The sequence below is a fragment of the Pongo pygmaeus genome, chromosome 6, assembly GCF_028885625.2.
Source record: "Pongo pygmaeus isolate AG05252 chromosome 6, NHGRI_mPonPyg2-v2.0_pri, whole genome shotgun sequence".
Lineage (NCBI taxonomy): Eukaryota > Metazoa > Chordata > Mammalia > Primates > Hominidae > Pongo > Pongo pygmaeus.
The window spans coordinates 148,250,129-148,275,288 of NC_072379.2; the positions used below are offsets into that span (position 1 = coordinate 148,250,129).

General features: G+C 48.1%; 1 protein-coding gene across 3 annotated transcripts in view; it reads right to left on the minus strand.

The window, feature by feature from the left end:
* Positions 1-440: 440 nt before the first annotated feature.
* The window catches only part of ZNF425 (zinc finger protein 425), a 43,704-nt gene continuing 18,984 nt past the window's right edge, over positions 441-25,160 (minus strand). Inside the window, exons 1-4 of one of the 3 annotated variants that reach the window (XM_054495834.1) lie at positions 22,948-23,076; positions 15,347-15,473; positions 9,340-9,498; positions 441-3,225 (exon numbers count right to left, since the gene is read on the minus strand). In XM_054495834.1, coding sequence (XP_054351809.1) covers positions 1,271-3,225; positions 9,340-9,498; positions 15,347-15,473; positions 22,948-22,965 — 2,259 coding nt within the window. In that variant the 5' untranslated portion in view covers positions 22,966-23,076 and the 3' untranslated portion in view covers positions 441-1,270. Of the gene's footprint in view, positions 3,226-5,729; positions 6,715-9,339; positions 9,499-15,346; positions 15,474-22,947; positions 23,077-25,160 lie in introns of those variants that run through there. The other 2 variants (XM_054495835.2, XM_063667948.1) reach the window with 2 other exon arrangements.

A 25,160-nucleotide genomic window follows, 5' to 3' on the forward strand; every position in this document is an offset into this window, starting at 1 on the left:
CTACTTGGGAGGCTGAGGCAGGAGAATCACTTGAACACAGGAGGCAGAGTTTGCAGTGAGCCAAGATGGCACCCCTGCACTCCAGCCTTGGTGACAGAGCAAGATTCCATCTCAAGAAAAACAAAAAAAAAAAGAGTAATGTCAAAGATTGACAGTCTGAGAGACAGATGAGGGTTTGCCAGAATAGCCTGGAAAATTATCTTATAATGTTAGATTAGGCGACAGGGCAAAAAAAAAATAGTGATGCTGTGGACTGACAGTATTTTTTCCTTTGGTATTTTCCTCAGAGACCCTAATGTTAAGTATGGTTCTTTGAGAATTGACATAACAACTGTCGAAAATGCAGAGGGGTTAGATAAATAACACTGCCTGTTACTCACAGTGGTGGCTTTTTAGGTGATTTAAGTAAAATTCAGAAGGAAAGAACACATGGGTAATCATTTTAACAAATGAGATAGTGGAAGACATTTCTTTTTAGCAATATGGAAACATTCCAAGAAACAGAAGCCCTCTCACCATCTGAGAGAAAATGAAAATCCACTATGAGAGAAAACCGAAGACTTTAATACAGATTTAAGTAAAATGGCCTGGTAATGGAAAAGCTGACTGAGGAATATGTTCCTGGCTGTAACATTTCTTCACTCAGGCTATAGTTTCTGAATTTAATGAAGGGATTATTGGATGACACTGAAGAGATCGTTGGACTAGCAGATCAGTGTGAATGTTTCCTCCACAACTGGCAGGTCTTTCCTATGACGATTATTGAGGGAGATTGTCTTTGCCTGTCTTTGACTGGATTATTTGGAACTTTTGTCAAGGAGCCATAGAGTTCTGCAGACCACACACCCGTCCAGTGTGTCTGTAGCCAGTATTTTGTGATTTTTTTTTTTTGAGACAAGATCTTGCTCTGTCACCCAGGCTGGAGTGCAGTGGTGTGAGCATGGCTCACTGCAGCCTCTGCCTCCTGGGCTCAAGCGATCCTCCTGCCTCAGCCTCCCAAAGTAGCTGGGACCACAAGCATGCACCACAACGCCTGGCTGACTTTTATATTTTTTGTAGAGATGGAGTCTTGCAATGTTGCCCAGGCTGGTCTCAAACTCCTGGGCTCAAGCGATCCTCCCACCTGGGCCTCCCAAAGTGCTGGGATTACAGGTGGGAGCCACTGTGCCCGATCTTACCCTGTGAATCCTTTAACCTGCCTCAACTTGAGCCAACAGAGCTGCTGGCACCCCCTGAAAGCTGTGATTGCGTGACTGCTGCATGGCCTGACCTAGAGGCTGGAGGGCTTCTCCTTGGCATGCACCGCAATGTGGGTCTTGAGCGCCCCCACGTACGTGAAGCTCCTTCCACACTCATCACAAGAAAAAGGCCTCTCCCCACTGTGAAGGCACAGATGGGCCTTCAGGCTTCTCTTCTGGAGGAAGCCTTTGCCACACTCGGGACACTGGAAGGGCCTCTCTCCACTGTGCTTATACAAGTGGACCTTCAAGCTGCCCCTGATGCAGTAGCTCTTGTCACACTCCGGACACTGGAAGGGCTTCTCCCCGCTGTGGACTCGAATGTGTTCTGTAAGCCGGTACTGTTGAGTGAAACTTTTGCTGCACATCACACAAGAGAATGGCTTTTGGCCACTGTGCTGCAGCAGGTGGCTTTTCAGATTTCCCTTGAGGCGGAAAGTCTTCTCGCATTCAGGACACTGGTAGGGCTTCTCTCCACTGTGCAGCCTCAGGTGCTCGGTGAGCTGAGACTGATGCGTGTAGGTCTTGTCACACTCACCGCACGCGAAGGGCTTCTCGTCCCTGTGCATCCGCTGGTGGAACTTCATGGAGGCCTTCCAGGAGAAGCTCTTGTCGCACTCGGGACACTGGAAGGGCTCCTCGCCACTGTGAAGCCTCATGTGCTCAGTGAGATGCGCGCGCCGGCGGAAACTGCGGCCGCACTCGGCGCAGGAGAACGGCTTTTCCGTGGTGTGAACCTTCAGGTGCTGCGTGAGCCGCGACTGCTGAGAAAAGGTCTTTTTGCACTCGCCGCAGGGAAACTCCTTCTGCCTGTCGTGGACTCTGGTGTGGCAGGCGAGCTTGGAGGGCCGCGTGAAGCGCTTGCCGCACTCGGCGCAGGGGAAGGGCTTTTGCTCGCTGTGCAGGCGCTGGTGGGCGCGCATGGCGTTCCTCCAGAAGAAGCCCCTGCTGCACTCCGGGCACTGGAAGGGCCGCTTCCCGCTGTGCTGCAGCCCGTGGGCTTTCAGGCTTCTCTTGAGGCGGAAACTTTTGTTACACTCGGGACACGAAAAGGGCTTCTCTCCCGTGTGAACTCTGATGTGCTCGTCCAGCTTAATCTTGTAGATGAATTTCCTGCCACATTCACCACAAGAAAACGGCTTTTCCTCGCTGTGCGTCCTCTGGTGGGTCTTCAGGGCGGCCTTCTGGGAGAAGCTCCGGCCGCACTCGGGACAGTGGAAGGGCCTCTTCCCGCTGTGCTGGGACAGATGCACCTTCATGCCCCTCTTCAGGCGGAAGCACCGGTCACACTGCGGACACTGGAAGGGCTTCTCTCCGCTGTGCAGCCGCAGGTGCTCCGTGAGCTCGCACTGCTGCACGAAGGCCCGGCCACACTCCCCGCAGCAGAACGGCCGCTCCCCGCGGTGTAGACACAGGTGCTTCTTCAGGTTGGCCCTGTACCGGAAGGTCTTGTCGCACTCGGGGCATGGGTAGGGCCGCTGGCCGGTGTGGACAACCTGATGAGTGACGAGGCTGCCCTTCAGGAAGTAGCTCTTCTCACACTCACTGCACTGGAACCGCTTCTTCTGACACAGGAGCCTCTGCGTCCGCCTGAGTTTGGACTTCCCTCTGGACGAGTTTTTGTACTTTGGGTATCTGCAGAGCTGGCTCTTGGAGTGGCTCCGTTTGTGCTTTAGCAAATCCCTCCTTACTTGGAAGACTTTCCTACAGACATAGCAGGAATAGCATCTTGGCCCTGTGGGAATTTCTAAGCGCCCTGGGGTCTCCCGAGGCTTATGCCGCAGGTCTTTCTTGTCTGGATCATATGCTGTGATGCTGACTTTTTTATTTAGAATCTCTGTTTCTCGGAGACTTGGAGACTGGAAGGTGGCTCTTTGAGCTGATAAAATGTTTCTCTCTTTCCCTGGTAAGGCAGCACACAAGTCCTGTTTTTGAGGACCATTTAAAGGGCAATCCTCTTCTTTTGTCCTGAGAGTTCCTTGGTCATCTGGAGCAGAAAGAAGTATCACTCTCATCAGTGGTATGTCTACCCTATAATTGGGTTAAGGACTGTCTTTTAAAAATTTTTTATTATTTTATTATTATTATTATTATTATTATTATTATTATTTTGCGATGGAGTCTCGCTCTGTTGCCCAGGCTGGAGTGCAGTGGCGCGATCTTGGCTCACTGCAACCTCGGCCTCCCAGGTTCAAGCAATTCTCCTGCCTCAGCCTTCCCAGTAGCTGGAATTATAAGCGTGTGCCACCATGCATGGCTAATTTTTTTTTTTTTGAGACAGAGTCTCGCTCTGTCGCCCAGGCTGGAGTGCAGTGGTGTGATCTCAGTTCACTGCAAGCTCTGCCTCCCGGGTTCACGCCATTCTACTGCCTCAGCCTCCCGAGTAGCTGGGACTACAGGCGGACAGTGCCTGGCTAATTTTTTGTATTTTTGGTAGAGAGGGGGTTTCACCATGTTAGCCAGGATGGTCTCGATCTCCTGACCTCGTGATCCGCCCGCCTCGGCCTCCCAAAGTGCTGGGATTACAGGCGTGAGCCACCGCGCCCGGCCATGCACTGCTAATTTTTGTATTTTTAGTAGAGACAGGGTTTCACCATTGGTCAGGCTGGTCTCGAACTCCTGACCTCAGGTGATCTGCCCGCCTTGGCCTCCCAAAGTGCTGGGATTACAGGCGTGAGCCACCGCGCTTGGCCTTTTTTTTTTATTTTTTTCTTTTTTTTTTTTTTTTTTTGAGATGGAGTCTCACTCTGTCGCCCAGGCTGGAGTGCAGTGGCACAATCCTGGCTCACTGCATCCTCCACCTCCCGGGTTCAAGCAATTCTCTGCCTCAGCCTCCTGACTAGCTGGGATTACAGGCACCCGCCACCACGCCCGACTAATTTTTGTATTTTTAGTAGAGACAGGGTTTCACCATCTTGGCCAGGCTGGTCTTGAACTCCTGACCTCCTGATCCACTCGCCTCAGCCTCCCAAAGTGCTGGGATTACAGGCATGAGCCACCACACCCGGCCTAAAATTTTTTGAGACAGAGTCTCACTCTGTTGCCCAGGCTAGAGTGCAGTGGCGTGATCTCCGCTCACTGCAACCTCTGCCTCCCCAGTTTAAGCAATTCTTGTGCCTCAGCCTCCTGAGTAGCTGGGACTATCCACCACCACACCTGGCTAATGTTTTTGTATTTTTAGTAGAGACAGGGTTTCACCATGTTGGCCAGTCTGGTCTCAAACTGACCTCAAACAATCCACCCACCTTGGCCTCCCAAAGTGATTACAGGCGTGAGCCACCATGCCCAGCCATTCAAGGACTGTCTTCATGTCACTAACAAAGTAGAAAAGGGAATCCCACTGATCTCAATGACTTTGTCAATCTGCCTCCTGCAGGCAAATCATATTTAACTTTTATATTCCTTTCACCATGTGTTAAGAAATAACTTAGCGTGAAAAAAATTGCAAGCAAATTGAAATTCATAGTTCACATCTTGTGAACTATAAATTATCCTCAGAGGGTAAGCAGAAGTTGGAGACAGTGAAAATGAGTTACTCTGATCATCTGACTATACCATTACATCTATGAAATAAATGGCAAATATTTAAGGAGGTGGCCAGGCGCAGTGGCTCACACCTGTAATCCCAGCACTTTGGGAGGCCGAGGCAGGTAGATCACGAGGTCAGGAGTTCCAGACCAGCCTAGCCAGTATGGTGAAACCCTGTCTCTACTAAAAATACACAAATTAGCTGGGTGTGGTTGTGTGCACCTGTAGTCCCAGCTATTTGGGAGGCTGAGGCAGGAGAATCTCTTGAACCCAGGAGACGGAGGTTGTAGCGAGCCGAGATCACACCACTGCACTCCAGCCTGGGTGACAAAGTGAGACTGTCTCAAAAAAAACAAAAAAAAATTTAAGGAGGACGGCTTAGGGCCATATTCTTGTCTCCCTTCTACCAGAGATTTCAGGAAAGATTTTCTGGAAGAAATGCTAATAGAAAATATTTTTCTTAGGAAAATAAAACTGACAGCTTACTGAATTCACAAATAACACTGTAGAAATTTTTTCCTTTTCCAAAGAACTCTGCATTATAAGAATTATTTATTTATTTATTTATTTATTTATTTATTTTTTGAGATGGAGTCTCGCTCTGTGGCCCAGGCTGGAGTGCAGTGGTGTGATCTCAACTCACTGCAAGCTCCAACTCCTGGGTTCACGCCATTCTCCTGCCTCAGCCTCCCGAGTAGCTGAGACTACAGGCACCCACCACCACGCCCGGCTAATTTTTCATATTTTTAGTAGAGACGGGGTTTCACCGTGTTAGCCAGGATGGTCTCAATCTCCTGACCTCGTGATCTGCCCGCCTCGGCCTCCCAAAGTGCTGGGATTACAGGTGTGAACCACCGCGCCCAGCCAAGAATGATATATTTATATAACATAATCACTACTGTTCCCAAAGTAGAAGACATGATGACAGGAAATAGAGGAACCTGAGTTATCTTTATTACCCACTAGATCTGGAAAGGGCCATTGCAGACATTCACTTAAGCCATTGTATTTCAGAACTGCTTTTCCTCCAAAGTCTTGTTGAACTGGATAATGGAACTCTCTCCCCTTTATTTATTTATGTATGTATTTATTTTGAGACAGGCCTCACTCTGTTGCCCAGGCTAGAGTGCAGTGGCATGATCACATTTCACTGCAGCCTTGGCCTCCAGGGCTCAAGTGATCCTCCAACGTTAGCCCCTACCTCCAAGTAGCTGGGACTACAGGCACGTGCCATCACGCTCAGCTAACTTTTTTTTATTGTTTGTAGAGATGGGGTCTTGTTATGTTGCCCAGGCTAGTCTCAAACTCCTGGCTTCAACTGATCCTCCTGCCTCAGCCTCACAAAGTGCTGGGATTACAGGCATGAGCCACTGCACTTGAGCAAACTCTCAGCCTACAGGCACCCACCACCACGCCCGGCTAATTTTTGTATTTTTAGTAGAGACAGGGTTTCACCATGTTGGCATTTTTCAATCTCTTAACCTGGGAGGAAACCCAAGTGACACTACCCCCAGAGGACTCTCACTGTGCTCTGTGGTCACCTTAAGGACAACACAGGTGATGTTTTCAACATGATCATATGATTTAGTAAGTTAACATTAACACTTTTGCCTGGATTGTGACGAAAGTATATTTACCTTGAATCCTCTTCCTCATCACTGGAAGTTAAATCTTCCTAAAAACATGCTTTTACTACTTAAACCCAGGCAGACGAGCAGCTGTGATTATTGGCTGAGCACCACCTTGTACTAAGGGAACAACATTTATTTTTAGGGATAGCTACCAAAGTTGTTAACTCTTTGGTACTCAAAAATCTTTCCAGGACTGGGTGTGGTGGCTCATGCCTGTAATCCCAGCACTTTGGGAGGCTGAGATGGGTGGATCACAATGTCAGGAGATGGAGACCATCCTGGCCAACACAGTGAAACCCCATCTCTACTAAAATACAAAAAATTAGCCAGGCATGGTGGGGTGCGCCTGTAGTCCCAGCTATGCGGGAGGCTGAGGCAGGGGAATCATTTGAATCTGGGAGGTGGAAGTTGCAGTGAGCTGAGATTGCACCACTGCACTCCAGTCTGGCGACACAGCAAGACTCCGTCTAAAAAAAAAAAAAAAAAAAAAAAAATCTTTCCAAGCTCCTCTCATTCTATAGAATGAAGTCAAACTTTCCACCTTGGCAATCCTGGCCTCAGGTCGTCTAACACCAATTTATGTTTTTCCTCCCATGTCCCACTATGTCCCAAGAGTAACATTCAGCTACAGGCAGGTTGGTGTCTTCTCTGTTTTCTTTCTTTCTTTTTTTTTTTTTGAGACGGAGTCTCACTCTGTCGCCAGGCTGGAGTGCAGTGGCGTGATCTTGGCTCACTGCAACCTCCACCTCCAGGGCTCAACCAATTCCCCTGCCTCAGCCTCCTGAGTAGCTGGGATAACAGGTGCCTGCCACCACACCTGACTAATTTTTGTATTTTCAGTAGAAACGGGTTTCATGATGTTGGCAAGGCTGGTCTCGAACTCCTGACCTCATGTGATCTGACCTCCTCAGCCTCCCAAAGTGCTGAGATTACAGGCATGAGTCACCGCGCCTGACCAGGGAATTCTTTTGTCCTGTTGATGGGGCTTGACACACTTCCTGGCTTCAAAGTCTCCTGCTTCAGAGGATTCCTTGACTCCCAAGAACCTAGAAAAGCATTTGCACAGCCGGGCACGGTGGCTCACGCCTGTAATCCCAGCACTTTGGGAGGCCGAGGTGGGTGGATCACCTGAGGTCAGGAGTTCGAGACCAGCCTGGCCAACATGTGAAACCCCATCTCTACTAAAAATATAAAAACTAGCCAGGCGTGGTTGTGGGCGCCTGTAATCCCAGCTACTCAGGAGGCTGAGGCAGGAGAATTGCTTGAACCCAGGAGATGGAGGTTGCAGTGAGCCCACACGGTGCCATTGCACTCCAGCCTTGGCGACAGAGTGAGACTCCGTCTCAAAAAAAAAAAAAAAAAAAAAAAGAAAAGCATTCACGCACTATAAAAAGTGAAATATTCCCTTATGTCACAAGGAATTCAAAAGGAGTTTTAAAAACCCAAGTTTTAAAGTTCTGTATAATAAAAAAGATTTTGTACAAAATTAGAGGGTTTTTCATTTCTGTATATTCAAATGGACATGACAGTGTGACAAGGAGGTGGTTTTTCCTCTCAGGGTTTTGACAAATGGATCCCTTGTTCTTTTCTTTTTTTTTTTTTTTTTTTTGAGACGGAGTCCCACTCTGTCGCCCAGGCTGGAGTGCAGTGGTGCAATCTCGGCTCACTGCAAACTCCACCTCCTGCATTCCAGCAATTCTCTTGCCTCAGCCTCCCGAGTAGCTGGGATTACAGGCATGCACCATCACCCCTGGCTAATTTTTGTATTTTTAGTAGAGAGGGGGTTTCACCATGTTGGCCAGGCTGGTCTCGAACCCCTGACCTCAGGTGATCCATTCGCCTTGACCTCCCAAGGTGCTAGGATTATAGGCATGAGCCATCACGCCCGGCCATCCCTTGCTCTTTACAAGGAATTGTCATCTTCTTCCCAGGATTTGTTTTTTTTTAAATAACATATATCACCACACCAGGCATGGTGGCTCACATCTATAATCCCAGCACTTTGGAAGAGCAAATGGGTGGATCACTTGAGGTCGGGAGTTCGAGACCAGCCTGGCCAATATGGCAAAACACTGTCTCTACTAAAAATACAAAAAATTAGCTGGGTGTCGGGCGCAGTGGCACACGCCTGTAATCCCAGCACTTTGGGAGGCCGAGTTGGATGGATCACAAGGTCAGGAGTTTGAGACCAGCCTGGCCAATATGGTGAAACCCCTTCTCTACTAAAAATACAAAAAAATTAGACAGGTGTGGTGGCAGACATCTGTAGTCCCAGCTACTCTGGAGGCTGAGGAAGGAGAATCCCTGGAACCCGGGAGGCAGAGGTTGCAGTGAGCCGAGATTGCACAGTTGGGCTCCATCCTAGGTGACAGAGCAAGACTCCGTCTAAAAAAAAAACAAAACAAAAAAATTATATATATATATATATAAAACTTTCTGTATGAGAGTAATACATAATACAGTCTCACATTTGCTACCCTCTTTTTTCTTTTTTTTTTTTTTTGAGATGGAGTCTCACTCTGTCGCCCAGGCTGAAGTGCGATGGCATGACATTGGCTCACCACAACCTCCGCCTCCCAGGTTCAAGTGATTCTCCTGCCTCAGCCTCCAGAGTAGCTGGGATTGCGGGTGCCTGCCACCACGCCCGGCTAATTTTTTTGTATTTTTAGTAGAGATGGGGTTTTACCATATTGGCCAGGCTGGTCTGGAACTCCTGACCTCAGGTGATCCACCCACCTCAGCCTCCTAAAGTGCTGAGATTACAGGCATGAGCCACTGTGCCCAGCCCACATTTGCTACCCTCTTGAGTAAAGAAAACAAACATTCTCCATCAGAACAACTTTTCTTATTGACTAGATCTAGCCAGGTATCCAAAAAGAAAGATTCAGGAAACAAGGCTAGGAAAATTAAATAATTCATGACCTTAAATCCATCTTACTCACCAAAACATAGCAACTTTCCAGTATTCTTCATGTTCAACTGTTCATCAGTAGGAGGGCTGCTTGTCCTTCTTGTTTTAGCTAAGCACCCATGTTCGCTGATTAATAGCATTCTCCCTTGTTCCATCCATGTGATCAAATCTGGCTTGGAAAAAGCATACCCTGCAAATAGAGTCCACACAGACTTTGAGTTTACTGCATACTTAAATAATTTTTTTTGGCTGGGCATGGTGGCTCACACCTGTAATCCCAGCACTTTGGGAGGCCAAGGCAGGCAGATTTCTTGAGGTCAGGAGTTAGAGACCAGCCTGGCCAACATAGCAAACTCTGTCTCTACTAAAAATACAAAAATTAGCTAGGCGTGGTAGCGCACACTTGTAATACCAGCTACTCAGGAGGCTGAAGTGCGAGAATCACTTGAACCTGGGAGATGGAGGTTGCAGTGAGTAGAGATCGCACCTCTGCACCCCAGCCTAGGCAACAGACCAAGACTCCGTCTCAAAAAAAATTATTTTAAAAAATTATTATCATTATTTTATTTTATTTTTGAGACAGGGTCTCACTCTGTCACCCATGCTGCAGTGCGGTGGCACAATCTTGGCTCATTGCAACCTCTGCCTCCCGGGGATCAACTGATCCTCCCACCTCAGCCTCCTGAGTAGCTGGGACTATAGGCATGAGCCACCATGCCCTGCTAATTTTGTATTTTTATAGAGATAGCGTTTTGCCATGTTGCCCAAGCTGGTCTCAAACTCCTGGGCACAAGTGGTCTGCCTGCCTCGGCCTCCCAAAGTGCTGGGATTACAGGGGTAAGCCACCGCGCCCAGCCCTGTGACCCTTTTTTTTTTTTTTTAGTCAGAGTATCACTCTGTCTCCCAGGCTGGAATGCAGTGGCGTGATCTCAGCTCAATGCAACCTCCACCTCCCAGGTTCAACCAGTTCTCCTGCCTCAGCCTCCCGAGTAGCTGGGATTACAGGTGTACGCCACCATGCCCAGCTAATTTTCGTATTTTTAGTAGACAGGGTTTCACCATGTTGGCCAGGATAGTCTCGAACTCCTGACCTCAAGTGATCCGCCCACCTCAGCCTCCCAAAGTGCCAGGATTACAGGCATGAGCCACTGTGCCTGGCCTCTCTCTCTTTTTTACCATTACCCACAGTAAAAATCATTTTCATAGTTGACTTTGATTCCTAGAGATGTGAGATCAAAGTTAAGTCAAAAAAATGAAAGCCGTTGAGATTACATGAATGACAATAGAATAAAGCCTTACCAAGACTGTTTAGTTCAAGCCAGGTGTAGTGGCTCATGCCTGTATACCCAGAACTTTGGGAGGCTGAGGTGGGAGGACTGCTTGAGCCCAGGAGTTTGAGACCAGCCTGGGCAACATATGGAGACCCCATCCCTACAAATTTTTTTTTTTTTTTTTTTTTTTTGAGACAGAGTCTCGCTCTGTCACCCAGGCTGGAGTGCAGTGGCACAATCTCGGCTCACTGCCAGCTCTGCCTCCCAGGTTCATGCCATTCTCCTGCCTCAGCCTCCCGAGTAGCTGGGACTACAGGCACCCGCCACCACGCCCAGCTAATTTTTTGTATTTTTAGTAGAGATGGGGTTTCACCATGTTAGCCAGGATGGTCTCGATCTCCTGACCTTGTGATCCACCCACCTCGGCCTCCCAAAGTGCTGGGATTACAGGCGTGAGCCACCGCGCCTGGCCCAAAAATTTTAAAAATTAGCCAGGTGTGGTGGTGTATGCCTGTGGTCCCAGCTACTCAGCAGGCAGAGTTGGGAGGATCACTTAAGCCCATGAGTTTGAGGCTGCAGTGAGCTGTGATTGTGCCACTGCACCCATCCTGGGTGATAGAAAGAGACTCTGTCTAAAAAAAAAAAAAAAAAGACTGTTCAGTTTAAATATCCTCTGCAATATTCACAAAATTTTTTGACAGTCTCGCTCTGTTGCCCGTACTGGAGTGCAGCGGTGTGATCTTGGCTCACTGCAACCTCTGCCTCTCGGGTTCAAGCGATTCTCCTGCCTCAGCCTCCTGAGTAGCTGGGACTACAGGTGTGCACCACCATGCCCAGCTAATTTTTTTTTTTTTTTTGGTATTTTTAGTAGAGACGGGGTGTCACCAAGTTGGTCAGGCTCGTCTGGAACACCTGACCTCATGATCCACCTGCCTCATCCTCCCAAAGTGCTGGAATTACAGGCGTGAGCCACCGTGCCCAGCCTTTTTTTTTTTGAAATGGAGTCTCACTCTGTCACCAGGCTGGAGTGCAGGGCACAGTCTGGCTGGAGTGCAGTGGCACAGAGTGGCTCACTGCAACCTCCGCCTTCCGAGTTCAAGCAATTCTCCTGCCTCAGCCTCCTGAGTTGCTGGGACTGCAGGTGTGCGCCACCATGCCCAGCTAATTTTTTGTATTTTTAGTAGAGACGGGGTTTCACTATGTTGGCCAGGCTGGTGTCAAATGCCTAACCTCATGATCCACTCACCTTGGCCTCCCAAAGTGGTGGGATTACAGGCGTGAACCACTGTGCCTGGCCCAATATTTCACAAAATTAAAGGAAGCAGACAAGTTAAGGATGATGTGGATTTAAAAAAGTGTTCATTATGAGAACACTGTGAGTAAAAAAGAAAAAAGAAAAGAAAACTTACAGGGAGTTAAGGAGGGAACTTCAATCACTAAACTTTTCTGATGAGATGGCTCACATCCAATCCTCACTATTGAGATACCAAAATTCTTTTTTTCTTTTCTTTCTTTTCTTTTTTTTTTTTTTGAGACAGAGTCTTACTCTGTCACCCAGGCTGGAGTGCAGAGTTGTGATCTCGGCTCACTGCAACCTCCAACTGCCAGGTTCAAGCAATCCTCCCACCTCAGCCTCCTGAGTAGCTAGGATTACAGACGTGTGCCACCACGCTGGCTAATTTTTGTGTGTGTGTGTATTTTTAGTAGAGATGGGGTTTCACTATGTTGGCCAGGCTGGTCTCAAACTCCTTACCTCAAGTGATCTGTCTGCCTCAGCCTCCCAAAGTATTGGGATTACAGGCGTGAGCCACCATGCCTGGTGAATATCAAGGTACCAACATTCTTGATCAGTGAAGTGATAGAAACAGGAGGTTGTTAAATAACAGTGATTAAGAGTTAGAGAGTAATGCAGTCTAGTGGCATAAGCCTAAAAGAAGGGTTTTTGCCGGGTGCAGTGGCTCACGCTTGTAATCCCAGCACTTTGGGAGGCCGAGGCAGGCGGATCACCTGAGGTCAGGAGTTCGAGACCACCCTGGCCAACATGGTGAAACCCTGTCTCTACTAAAAATATAAAAATTAGCCAGGTGTGGTGGCACGCACCTGTAATTTCAGCTACTCAAGAGGCTGAGGCAGGAGAATAGCTTGCACCCGGGAGACAGAGGTTATAGTGAGCCGAGATCGTGCCATTGCACTCCAGCCTGGGTGACAGAGCGAGACTCCGTCAAAAAAAAAAAAAAAAAAGAAGGGTTTTCATAAATCAGTAGAGGGTCTTCAGAGTAGGCAGCAGGAAGCCTCATCCTCTGAGTCTTTGGTGGTGTCAGCTACAGCTCAGCCCTCAGATCAAGGCTTCATCTCCAAGGGAAGTGGGTACCACCAACATTAGCAGCACCTCAAGTACTTGTGAAAAATGTAGATCCTTGGGCCTGAGCCCGAACCTGCTAAATCCTAAGCTCTTGGGCTGGGATCTGGATGTTCTGTACAGAAAATCATTGGCAGGTAATACCATTTGATTTTTAAAATTTGGAAAAATCTGGCTAAATTTTCCAAGTTGAAGGACACTAATTGTGATACCTCAAAACAACACTGGATCAGCACACAGCTCTCATCTGTCCCACCCTGCTGGCTACTGGGCCTCAGCGTCCTCAGGTTAGCCTCTAAATGAGGGGGTGTCCCAGGTCTCTTTCTGTTCTGCCTATACATTCTCCCTAGGTGATCCCAAACCAGCCCCGTAGTTTAAAATACCATCACTATAACGTCTTCCAATCCTGTAAATCCAGTCCTGACCTTAACATGGAATTCCAGTTTCACATACTTATGTTTCCATGAAATGTCTATGAGCATCTCGGATGTAATGTGGCCCAAATGTGCGACCTCGCCACCCTTCCTCCTGTTAGTAAACAAAGCCACTCGCCATCAGGATACTCAACCCAAAAATCGAGGAGTTGATTCTTCTTTTTTTCCACATCCAATCCATCAGCAAAATCTGGGATTCTGCCTCCAAAGCCTATCTGGAGACCATCTTCTTCTGTCCTAATCACTACCTGCCTGGTGCAGCTGCATGAAATCGCACCAGAACGGCCAACACTCTCCTTTCATTGCTGTCCACTACGATTCATTCTCCACATAGCAACCCAAGTAACCATTTTAAAAGTAAATCACTCCCCTCTGTTTAAATCCCCCCATCATCTTCCCCTTGTGCTGAGAATAAAATCCAACTCCTTATCTTGTCCTTTGGGGCCCTTCCTGCTTCAGCATCCCTTTCTCACCAGCCCTCTGTGCAGGTCCTACCACAGGCTCAGTGTAGGTCCCAACAAACTGAGCCAAGGCACTCCTACCCTGGGGCCTTTGCCCTAGTTTTTCTCTGCTTAAAATTGTCTTCCCCCTAATTTCACATGGTTGACTCTTGTCATTCATATCTCACACAATAAAATATAAATCCCCCAAGCAGGGAATGAGTCCTTCAGGCTAGACTGTGATCACTTATTATATTGATACCAACCAGTAGAAATGGTTTTAATGAGGCCAGGCGTGGTGGCTCATACCTGTAATCCCAGCGCTTTGGGAGGCTAAAGTGAGCGGATCACGAGGTCAGGAGTTCGAGACCAGCCTGGCCAACATGATGAAACCCCGTCTCTATTAAAAATGCAAAAAAAAAAAACTAGCCAGCACGGTGGCGGGCACCTGTAGTCTCAGCTACGTGGGAGGCTGAGACAGGAGAATCACTTGAACCCAGGAGGCAGAGGTTGCAGTGAGCAGAGATTACGACACTGCACTCCAGCATGGGTGAGAGTGAGACTCCGTCACAAAAAAAAAAAAAAAAAAAGAAATGGTTTTAATGATACAAGAATGTATCAGAATAAGCCGGATAAGCAGCAAGTTATAATTTCCCCAAATTTCTCTTTAATCTTTTTAATCTACTCCTTGAGTATGTCCCTGGAGTTACCTAAATGTCCCATCCCACTGCTCTCTCCTCCCTTCCTCTACCCTTTTCTCGCCTGTTATATTCACGCCATGCACTATGTTGCATCCCAGTTTATTCTCACTTAATCACTCTGTCCCCTTCATGAAACCAATAGTTCCTTGAAGATGAGAAATTCATCTTATTCAGGCAGGCAACACAATAAGGAGGCATGAAAGTATTAAAGAAATAAAAGAATACACTTTTTTAAAAAGAGGGGCAATTAGATTATTTAGTCTTTTTTTTTTTTTCTTTTTTGAGACAGACTCTTGCTCTGTTGCCCAGGCTGGAGTGCAATGGCACGATCTTGGCTCAATGCAACCTCCGCCTCCCGGGTTCAAGCGATTCTCCTGTCTCAGCCTCCCGAGTAGCTGGGATTACAGGTATGCGCCACCATGCCCGGCTAATTTTGTATTTTTAGTAGAGACAGGGCTTCTCCATGTTGATCAGGCTGCTCTCAAACTCCTGATCTCAGGTGATCCACCTGCCTCGGCCTCCCAAAGTGCTGGGATTACAGGCGTGAGCCCCCGCGCCTGGCCAGATTACTTAGTAATTCTAATTGTAGGAGACATTGGGGAGGGTTAAGGTGGGAGACAGAGAATTCACAGTTTTAATAATACTGAAGGCAAAGATACCACTGGATAAAAAGGAATTTAATATTCCCAGGCCATTATAGGAAAGGGAGGAGACATTATGAATGTAAACTGGGCACAGCATCATATTCAACCAGCCCACGGCTCATACAGGGAAGGAAGCCTGGTACTATTAGGTTGGTTCCTAAAAAGTGATTCCTTAGAAGCTCATCTTACCCAGGGAATCAAGGGTCTCATAATTGGTCTTCATCTCTTGCTTATACATTTGCTTCTGCCACTTCTCCAGGATCTCCCACTCTTGTTCCGAAAAATATAAGGCCACATCATCAAATGTCACAGTTACCTGGAACCACAAATAGTATACACATACATTTTTACTTTATGGCTACTTTGTTTTTCAATGTCCATTACTTTATTGAGATACAGAAAGAAAACATGTTAATTATTTCTGGATGGTGCCATATTATAAAATAAACAACAAAGAGGTCACAAATGTCCATTGGAGCCAAGTAAAATGAATGAATGGGCTGGGGCTGATCGCTCACGCCTGTAATCCCAGCACTTTGGGAGGCCAAGGTGGGTGGATCACCTGAGGTCAGGAGTTTGAGAGACCAGCCTGGCCAACATGGCAAAACCTCATCTCTACTAAAAATTAAAAAATTAGCTGGGTGTGGTGGCACATTCCTGTAGTCCCAGCTACTCAGGAAGCTGAGGCAGGAGAATCATTTGAACCCGGAAGGCAGAGGTTGCAGTGAGTTGAGATCCTGCCACTGCACTCCAGCCTGGGCTACAGAGTGAGCCTCTGTCTCAAAAATAATAAAAATAAACTAAAATGAATGAATGAATAGCAGGCCTTTGAGCACAAAGACCATCTAAAAAGGGATGCTTTACTTATCAGCAACCAGTTATTGCTGTGGAAGACTGGGTCCAGTATTGCTGGATGTGTCAGTTTTTGAAAAATGTTTTACTTTGAAATAATTATAGATTCACAAGATCTTGTAAAAACAGGACAGAAGGCTTCCATGTAAGTGTGCCTATAGTCCCAGCTACTTGGGAGGCTGAGGCAGGAGGACTGCTTAAGTTCAGGAGTTCGAAACCAGCCTGGATTTTTTTTTTTTTTTTTTTTTTTTGAGGTGGAGTCTCACTCTGACGCCCAGGCTGGAGTGCAGTGGCTCAATCTCGGCTCACTGCAAAGTCTGACTCCCAGGTTCAAGTGATTCTCCTGCCCCAGCCTCCCAAGTAGCTGGGATTACAGGGTGTGCCACCATGCCTGGTTCGAGAGACCAACCTGGCCGACATGGCAAAACCTCATCTCTACTAAAAATACAAAAATTAGCTGGGTGTGGTGGTACGCCTGGATTAAGGCGCGAGCCACTACGCCTGGCCCAAAAATTATTTTTAAAAAGGTTCCATGTACCCTTCACCCAGTTTACCCAAAAGGTCATATTGTATATTATAGTACAATATCAAAACAAGTAAACTGACATTGGTACAATGTGTGCGTATAATTCTGTTATTTCATCGCATATGCTCACTCGTGACCACCACTGCACTCAGAAAACACAACTACAGTCAGCCTTTGTATTCACAGGTTCCACATCCATAAATTCGACCAACCTTAGATCAAAACTGCTTTTCAAATAAAAGCCAGGTATGGTAATCCCAGCACTTTGGGAGGCTGAGGTGGGAAGACTGCTTGAGCTCAAGTTTGAGACCAGCCTGAGCAACATAGCAAGACCTCATCTCTATTAAAAAATAAAATAAAGTAAAATTTTAAATAATGTATTTTAAAATGCAAGAATATACTACAAATTTTTAAAAATCCAGCATAACTATTTACATAGCATTTATATTGCATTAGCTATTATAAGTAATTGAGACATGATTTATGTACAAGAAGATGTGCACGGGGTATATGTAAATTCTACCACTTTATATAAGGGACTTGAGCATCCATGGATTTTGGTACCTGTGAGGGGTCCTGGAACCAATCCCTTGCGGATACTGAGAGACAACTGCATCCCATCACCACAAAGAGCTCCCTTGTTCCAACCCTTTATAATCACACCCACGAATCTATTATCCATCACGATTCTGCCATTTCAAGAATGTTGGCTGGGTACAGTGGCTCACGCCTGTAATCCCAGTACTTTGGGAGACTGAGGCAGGCAGGAGTTTGAAACCCCGTCTCTACTAAAAATACAAAAGTTAGCCGGGCATGGTGGCACATGCCTGTAGTCCCAGCTACTCAGGAGGCTGAGGCAGGAGAATTGCTTGAACCTGGGAGGCGTAGTTGGCAGTGAGCTGTGACTGTGCCACTGCACTCCAGCCTGGGCGACAGAATGAGACTCTGTCTCAAAAAAACAAACAAAAAAAAGTTATATAAATGGAATCACATGGTATGCGACCTTCTGAAATTGACTTTTTTCTCTCAGCATAATGTCCTTGAGATCCATCCAAGTTGTCATGTTTACCAATATAGTCATGTGCCACATGATGCTTCAGTGAGAGACCACATATACAACAGTGGTCCTATAAGATTATAATATTGCATTTTTACTGTACGTTTATGTTTAGATACACAAATACCATTGTGTTACAACTGCCTACAGTATTCAGTACAGTAACATGCTATACGTTTGTAGCCTAGGAGAAATAAGCTATACCATCTAGGTTTTTGGAAGCACACTCTGATGTTTGCACAACCACAAAATTGCCTAACAATGTGTTTCTCAAAACACATTCTTGTCGTTAAGCAACCCAGGACTGTATTTCATTTCTTTTTTTATTGCCGAGTAGTATTCCATGGTATGGATGCACCAGTTTGATTAGCCATTCACCTACTGAGAAATATTTTGGTTTTAACTTTTTGGATATTAACAAAAGAGCTGTTATGGACAATCATGTACAGGATTTGGGGTGGGCATGTTTTTATTTTTCTGGGATAAATGCCCAGGACTACAACTGCTGTGTCATATGATGAGTATATGTTTAGTTTTTAAAGAAAATGCCAAACTATATTCCAGAGTGGCTGGGCCATTTTACGTTCCTTTTTTTTTTTTTTTTTTTTTTTTGAGAGGGAGTCCTGCTCTGTGGCCCAGGCTGGAGTGCAGTGGCGTGATCTTGGCTTACCACAACCTCCGCCTCCTGGGATCAAGTGATTCTCCTGCCTCAGCCTCCCGAGCAGCTGGGACTGCAGGCGTGCCCCACCATGCGCGGCTAATTTTTGTATTTTTAGTAGAAGTGGGGTTTCACTATGTTGGTCAGGCTGGTCTTGAACTCCTGACCTTATAATCCGCCCACCTCGGCCTCCCAAAGTGCTGGGATTATAGGCCTGAGCCATTGTGCCTGGTTGCCATTTCACATTCCTACAGCAATCTATAAGACAGAATTTCTTAGCACCCTCACCAGCATTTGGCAATGTCATTACTTTTAACTGTTCTAATGGGTGTATAGTGATCTCTAACTGTGGCTTTAATTTGGTTTTCCTAATGAGTAATGATGTTAAACATCTTTTTATGTGTTTTTTCCCATGCATATATTCTCTTTGGCGAAATGCCACTTTATATCTTTTGCCCATTTTCTTTTTTTTGTTTTTTTTGAGACGGAGTCTCGTTCTGTCGCCCAGGCTGGAGTGCAGTGGTGCAATCTCGGCTCACTGCAAGCTGCACCTCCCAGGTTCACACCATTCTTCTGCCTCAGCCTCCTGAGTAGCTGGGACTACAGGCACCCATCACCACTGCCAGCTTTTTTTTTTGTATTTTTAGTAGAGATGGGGTTTCACCATGTTAGCCAGGATGGTCTCGATCTCTTGACCTCGTGATCCGCCCACTCTCGGCCTCCCAAAGTGCTGGGATTACAGGTGTGAGCCACCACTCCCGGCCATCTTTTGCCCATTTTCTAATTGGATTTTTTTTTAACTGTCCAAGGAAGATTCTTTTTTTTTTTTAAATAAAGATGGTGTCTTGCTACATTGCGCAGGCTAATCTGAAACTCCGGGGCTCAAGCAATCTTCCTGCCTCAGGCTCGCGAAGTGCTGGGATTATAGGCAGGAGCCACCTTGCCTAGCTGAGCTCTTTACATTGTCTAGATAGGAGTCCTTTGTCAGATATGTGGTTTGCAAATTTTGGCCCCAGTCTGTATCTTTTCACCCTCTTAACAGTATCCTTCAAAAAGCAAAAGTTTTAAATTTTGATTATGTCCAATTTATCACTTTTTTCCCTTTATTGATTGTGCTTGTGGTACAACACCAGGGGCTTCCCACTGTGCCCTAGGTTCCAAAGATTTTCTCCAGTGTCACCTTCTACAGGTTTTGTAGCTGTGTTTTACATTGAGACGTGGGTTTTTTTTTTTTTTTTTTTTTTTTGTACACGGAGTCTCGTTCTGTCGCCCAGCTTGGAGTGCAATGGCGCAATCTCGGCTCACTACAACCTCTGCCTCCCTGGTTCAAGCAGTCCTCCTGCCTCAGCCTCCTGAGTAGCTGGGATTACAGGCATGTGCAACCACGCCCGGCTAATTTTGTATTTTTAGTAGAGACGGGGTTTCACCATGTTGGCCAGGCTGGTCTTGAACTCCTAACCTCAGGTGATCTACTCTCCTTGGCCTCCCAAAGTGCTGGGATTTACAGGTGTGAGCTACCACACCTGGCCTGGGATGTGTCATTTTCTTAAAGAGAAACTGGAAACATAGATATTTTATGTGAACTCATGTTGGCAACTAAAATTTCCAATTTTAACAGGGGTGTTTCAAACAAAATGTCTGCAAGCCATGATTGGCTCGTGGACCATTAACCTACAACCTCTAGTATGGACTGAACTAACCAGGGTGGCTCTTCCTGGGTGTTTGAGGACAGATCCACTGTGGCAATAGGGAAGCAACAGAACATGTGTAACTTTTGAAAATTCCATTTTCACTCCTTTCAGATTCTGTGTTATAAATATAGATGACAGCCTACAAGCAAAGCACTGGACATCTTGAAAGATGGCTAAGGCTCTTCCCAAGTGTATAGAAAATGTTGGTCAGAAGCACTACAATTCTCCCAATAAGAGAATCTAGGAGACCTGACGTTTAACACTTAGGATTTTGGAGATAAATGTTTCAGAGCTAAAATTCTATCTAAACTATCATAAGCCCTGAAAACTTGAGTATCAGCTATTACGACAAACAAGTTCAAACTTGTTTTATTTTTATTTATTTATTTTTTGAGGCGGAGTCTCGCTGTCCCCAGGCTGGAGTGCAGTGGCACAATCTTGGCGCACTGCAACCTCTGCCTCCCAGGTTCAAGAGATTCTTCTGTCTCAGCCTCCCGAGTAGTTGGGATTACAGGCGCGCGCTACCACACCTGGCTAATTTTTCTATTTTTAGTAGAGGCGGGGTTTCGCCATGTTGGCCAGGCTGGTCTGGAACTCCTGACCTCAGTTGATCCGCCCGCCTCGGCCTCCCAAAGTGCTGGGATTACAGGCGTGAGCCACTGCGCCCGGCCTTGCTTTTTTTTTTGAGACGGAGTCTCGCTCTGTCGCCCAGACTGGAGAGCAGTGATGCCATCTCGGCTCACTGCAAACTCTGCCTCCCGGGTTCACGCCATTCTCCTGCCTCAGCCCTCAGCCTCCCGAGTAGCTGGGACTACAGGCGCCCACCACCACACCCGGCTAATTTTTTGTCTTTTTAGTAGAGACGGGGTTTCACCGTGTTAGCCAGGATGGTCTTGATCTCCTGACCTCGTGATCCGCCCGGCTCGGCCTCCCAAAGTGCTGGGATTACAGGCCTGAGCCACCACGCCTGGCCTGGCCTTGCTATTTATTTATTTATTTTTGAGATGGAGTCCCCTCTGTCGCCCAGGCTGGAGTACAGTGGCATGATCTTGGCTCACTGCAAGGTCCGCCTCCCGGGTTCACGCCATTCTCCTGCCTCAGCCTCCCAAGTAGCTGGGACTACAGGCCCCCGCCACCACGCCCAGCTAATTTTTTGTAATTTTAGTAGAGAGGGGGTTTCACCGTGTTAGCCAGATGGTCTCGATTTCCTGACCTCATGATCCGCCCGTCTTGGCCTCCCAAAGTGCTGGGATTACAGGCGTAAGCCAAACACGTCCGGATGGCCTTGTTATTTTTACAATGTGATTTAAACCAAATTCCTCTAGTTTTATTGTACCTCACCCATATGTTTTTGTTGTTGTTGTTGGTTTTGTTTTTGAGACGGAGTTTCGCTCTAGTTGCCCAGGCTGGAGTGCAATGGCACGATCTCAGCTCACTGCAACCTCTGCCTCCTGGGTTCAAGCGATTCTCTTGCCTCAGCCTCCCCAGTAGCTGAGATTACAGGCATGCACCACCATGCCAGGCTAATTTTGTATTTTTTTTTTGGTAGAGACGGGCTTTCTCCATGTTGGTCAGGCTGGTCTCGAACTCCCGACCTCAGGTGATCCGCCCGCCTTGACCTCCCAAAGTGCTGGGATTACTGGCGTGAGCTACCACGCCCGGCCACCCATGTGTTTTCCACCTATAAAATTCCCATTTATGACCATATTTACAATTAGCATTAAACTGTTACAGTGGAAAGTAAAATCAAGAAAACGATTTTTCCTTGCCTATCCCAAATAATACATTAGCCAATAAACTGTTACCACATTTTCTATAAACTCAATGTACAAAGAAGAGCTACCACAAACTTTCCCAGAACAGAGAGGAATATTCCAGGAGGTTCCCAATCACTTAAAGAGGAGAGAAAAAAAGAAAGCCTGGCTGCAGAAACAAAGCTTGAAGAAATCAGAAAAGAATCTGTACCTGCCAAAGGAGGCTGGGGAAAAGGGGTGGGAGGCAAAAGGGAAGAATCAAATGCAAATAAGGAGCATTACATTATAAAATTTCATTGGGGGCACAAGAAAAACTTGCACACTTAAGCAAGTTATACTTAACTGAATGTAACAGAGTTTCCTGGATTAAGCCTCAGGATATGCCTTTCAAACTCTAAAACCGGTGCTCAAATTTTCAATACTACATTACAATACTACGGCATTTACGGTAAATTCGATTTACGCTAACCACCCAATTCATTTTAAGTTTTCTGTCCTTTCCCAGAGGGAGCGGTCTCCAATTTCTCTCAGTTCCAGTTTTCCTTCTCCTTTTTCTCATCTGCTTAACACTGATGTGCTTCTCTGAAGCTACCTTCAGCAGGAGAGCACGGGCCCGAGAGACCCCGAGGTTCAGAGCCCCGACACTGAAGGCAGGGACAGCGTTGTTGATCTGAGCCTACAACAGGCCGAGAAACAGATCTTTCCCACCCGGATTCTTTCTTCCAAACCAACTTTTATTTATTTATTAAACAGACGGGGTCTGGCTGTTGCCCAGGCTGGAGGGCAGTGGCTATTCACAGGCGCGATCCCACTAACGATCAGCACTGGAGTTTTGCCCTGCTCGGTTTCCGAGCTGGGCCGGTTCCCCCTCCCTGGGGAACCTGGTGGTCCCCGCTCCCGACAGGTCACCACGCAGATGCAGAACTCGGAGGCACCGCGCTATGGACCTAGCGCATATACAGCGCAGAGCTCCCGGGCTCAAGCGCTGCTCCCGCCTCAGCCTTCCGAGTGGCCGGGGCCACAGACGCGCGCTGCCAAGCCCAGCCAGACAGCTTTTCCCCAGGTCAATTCCAGAACAGCACACGCAGCAAGACTGCGCCTTCTCCAGCCCAGCCCGGAGCTCAGTCCGTGGGCCACTGCCAACCCCAGGCCCAGGCCCCCGCCGCCCCACTCCCTGGACGCGGACCCCAATCCAGCTGCGACAGGGACCCGAGTTTCGACAGAGCCTGCATCCTCCACCGGCCCCTCTTACCGAAGCCGGCTCGGCCATGGCGGTTCCGCACGAACCGGCCCTGCCTGGCACGGCCTCCCCTCCGCTCCGCCCCAACCCGACTCCCAGGAACAGCCCCGCTGGCCCCAAAACGCAGAGCCGGCCGGGCGCGGTGCATGCTGGGACTCGGCGCCCCGCAGCGGAGGCCGCTCCGCTCCATAGCGCCCCCTGCGGGCGAGAGGAGCGGCGCCGCCAGAGGGAGTCGGTCCTCAGAGGAGGGGCCCGGGCATCCTCAGAGGAGGGGCCCGGGCATCCTCAGAGGAGGGGCCCGGGCATCCTCAGAGGAGGGGCCCGGGCATCCTCAGAGGAGGGGCCCGGGCATCCTCAGAGGAGGGGCCCGGGCATCCTCAGAGGAGGGGCCCGGGCATCCTCAGTGCAGGCCGCAGGTCTTTGAGGGATCCTTGGACTCCCGGATCTGCATGCGAGGGACGCGGTCGAAGACGAGATGAGGGAGCTGACGGGAGGGGAAACGGAGGGGCAGGTGAACATGGAGAAAGCAGGAACAGGGAGAGAGTAGGGACAGCGACTGGGAAACGCGCTCCACAGAAACCCAGACTGAGAGGCAGCGAGAGGGGAGAGTCCGGTGCTGTTCCATCCAAAGCCGCTCCCAAGTCAGGGATGAGCTCGAGGGCTTCGTTTGTGAGGGGGGTCCCGGGAATCCAGCGAGGCCGGGTAGGTGGTGGGGGCCGCGCGGTGGCCCGGGGTGTCCGTCCCGCCGGGGGCGCGGAGGCCTTGGGGGCCCCGGGCTTGTCCCGTCGAGGACGCGGAGGAGGGGTCCGCCCACCACGTCCGGTCCCCGTGGGTGCAGCGCCCTTCTGGGCTCCCCGTGCGTCCACACTCCCTCCTTGGCAGAGAAAGGCCTCGAGCAGAGACCCCATGCGGAAGCCACCCCGGCCTCGGGGCCGCCTGCGGGGACTCAGGGTCGCCCAGGGATGCGGGCCGGGCACCCCTAGCCCCCGGCGGGAGACTGTGACAGAGCGGGAGAAGACGGAGGAGGCCATGACACAGGGCGTGAGAAACACGGGGACGCAAAAACAGGGGAGAGGTGGGAAGACGCAGAAGGGGAAACCAGGGAGAGACAAAGGAGAGAGAGGGCAAGGAAGGGGGTGGCGACTGTCCCCAGAAAATCAACCTCGCATTCTGTCCTAGTCATGTTTTAGGTGTCAGGCTAAAGTAACAAACGAAAAATGTGCAATTAGAAAGGGTGTCCATGAGAAATAAAATAGTCGCTGCATAGGCTGAGGAGCGTGTGCACATCTGTATTTGTCCCGGAATCGTGAAATGTAGATGCGCCTTACTGATTAAAGGGTTAAAAAAAATCTTACATTAAAACTAACGTTTCGGCCGGGCGCGGTGGCTCACGCCTGTAATCCCAGCACTTTGGTAGGCGGAGGCGGGCGGATCACGAGTTCAGGAGAGCGAGACCATCCTGGCTAACACGGCGAAACCCCGTCTCTACTAAAAATACAAAAAAAGTAGCCGAGCGTTGTGGCAGGCGCCTGTAGTCCCAGCTACTCGGGAGGCTGAGGCAGGAGAATGGCGTGAACCCGGGAGGCGGAGCTTGCAGTGAGCCGAGATCGCGCCACTGCACTCCAGCCTGGGCGACAGAGGGAGACTCCACCTCAAAAAAAAAAAAAAAAAACCTAACGTTTCTTTGGGTGTAAAGTTCTATGAATTTTCACATATGTATGGATACATGTAGTAACCACTGTAACCAGGATACGGAAGAGCCCTGTCCCACCCTGAAACTCCTTGTGCTGCCATTCTCTTCTGTGCTTCATTTGCTTTATAGTCACTCCCTCCGACACCTGGATCCCTGGCAAGGACTGATCTGCTCTTGGAACCTAGTTTTCTCTTTTTAGAAATGGTGTATAAATGGAATCATACAGTATGATGTAAACTTTTGTGACTGGCTCCTCAAAAGCGTAATGCTTTTGTGATTCATCCATGTTGACGAAGAGTCAAACTGTAAAATATTTAGAAGTTTATTCTGAGCCAAATATGAGTGAGGAAGGCCAAGGTACTGTCTGAAGAGGTCCTAAGAACATGTATCCAAGGTGGTTGGGTTACAGCTTGATTTTACACGTTTTGGGAAGACTTAAGACATCAGTCAATACATGTAAAGTATACACTGGTTCTGCCAGGAAAGGCGGGACAACTCCAAGCGGTGCTTACAGGTCATAGGCGGATTCAGC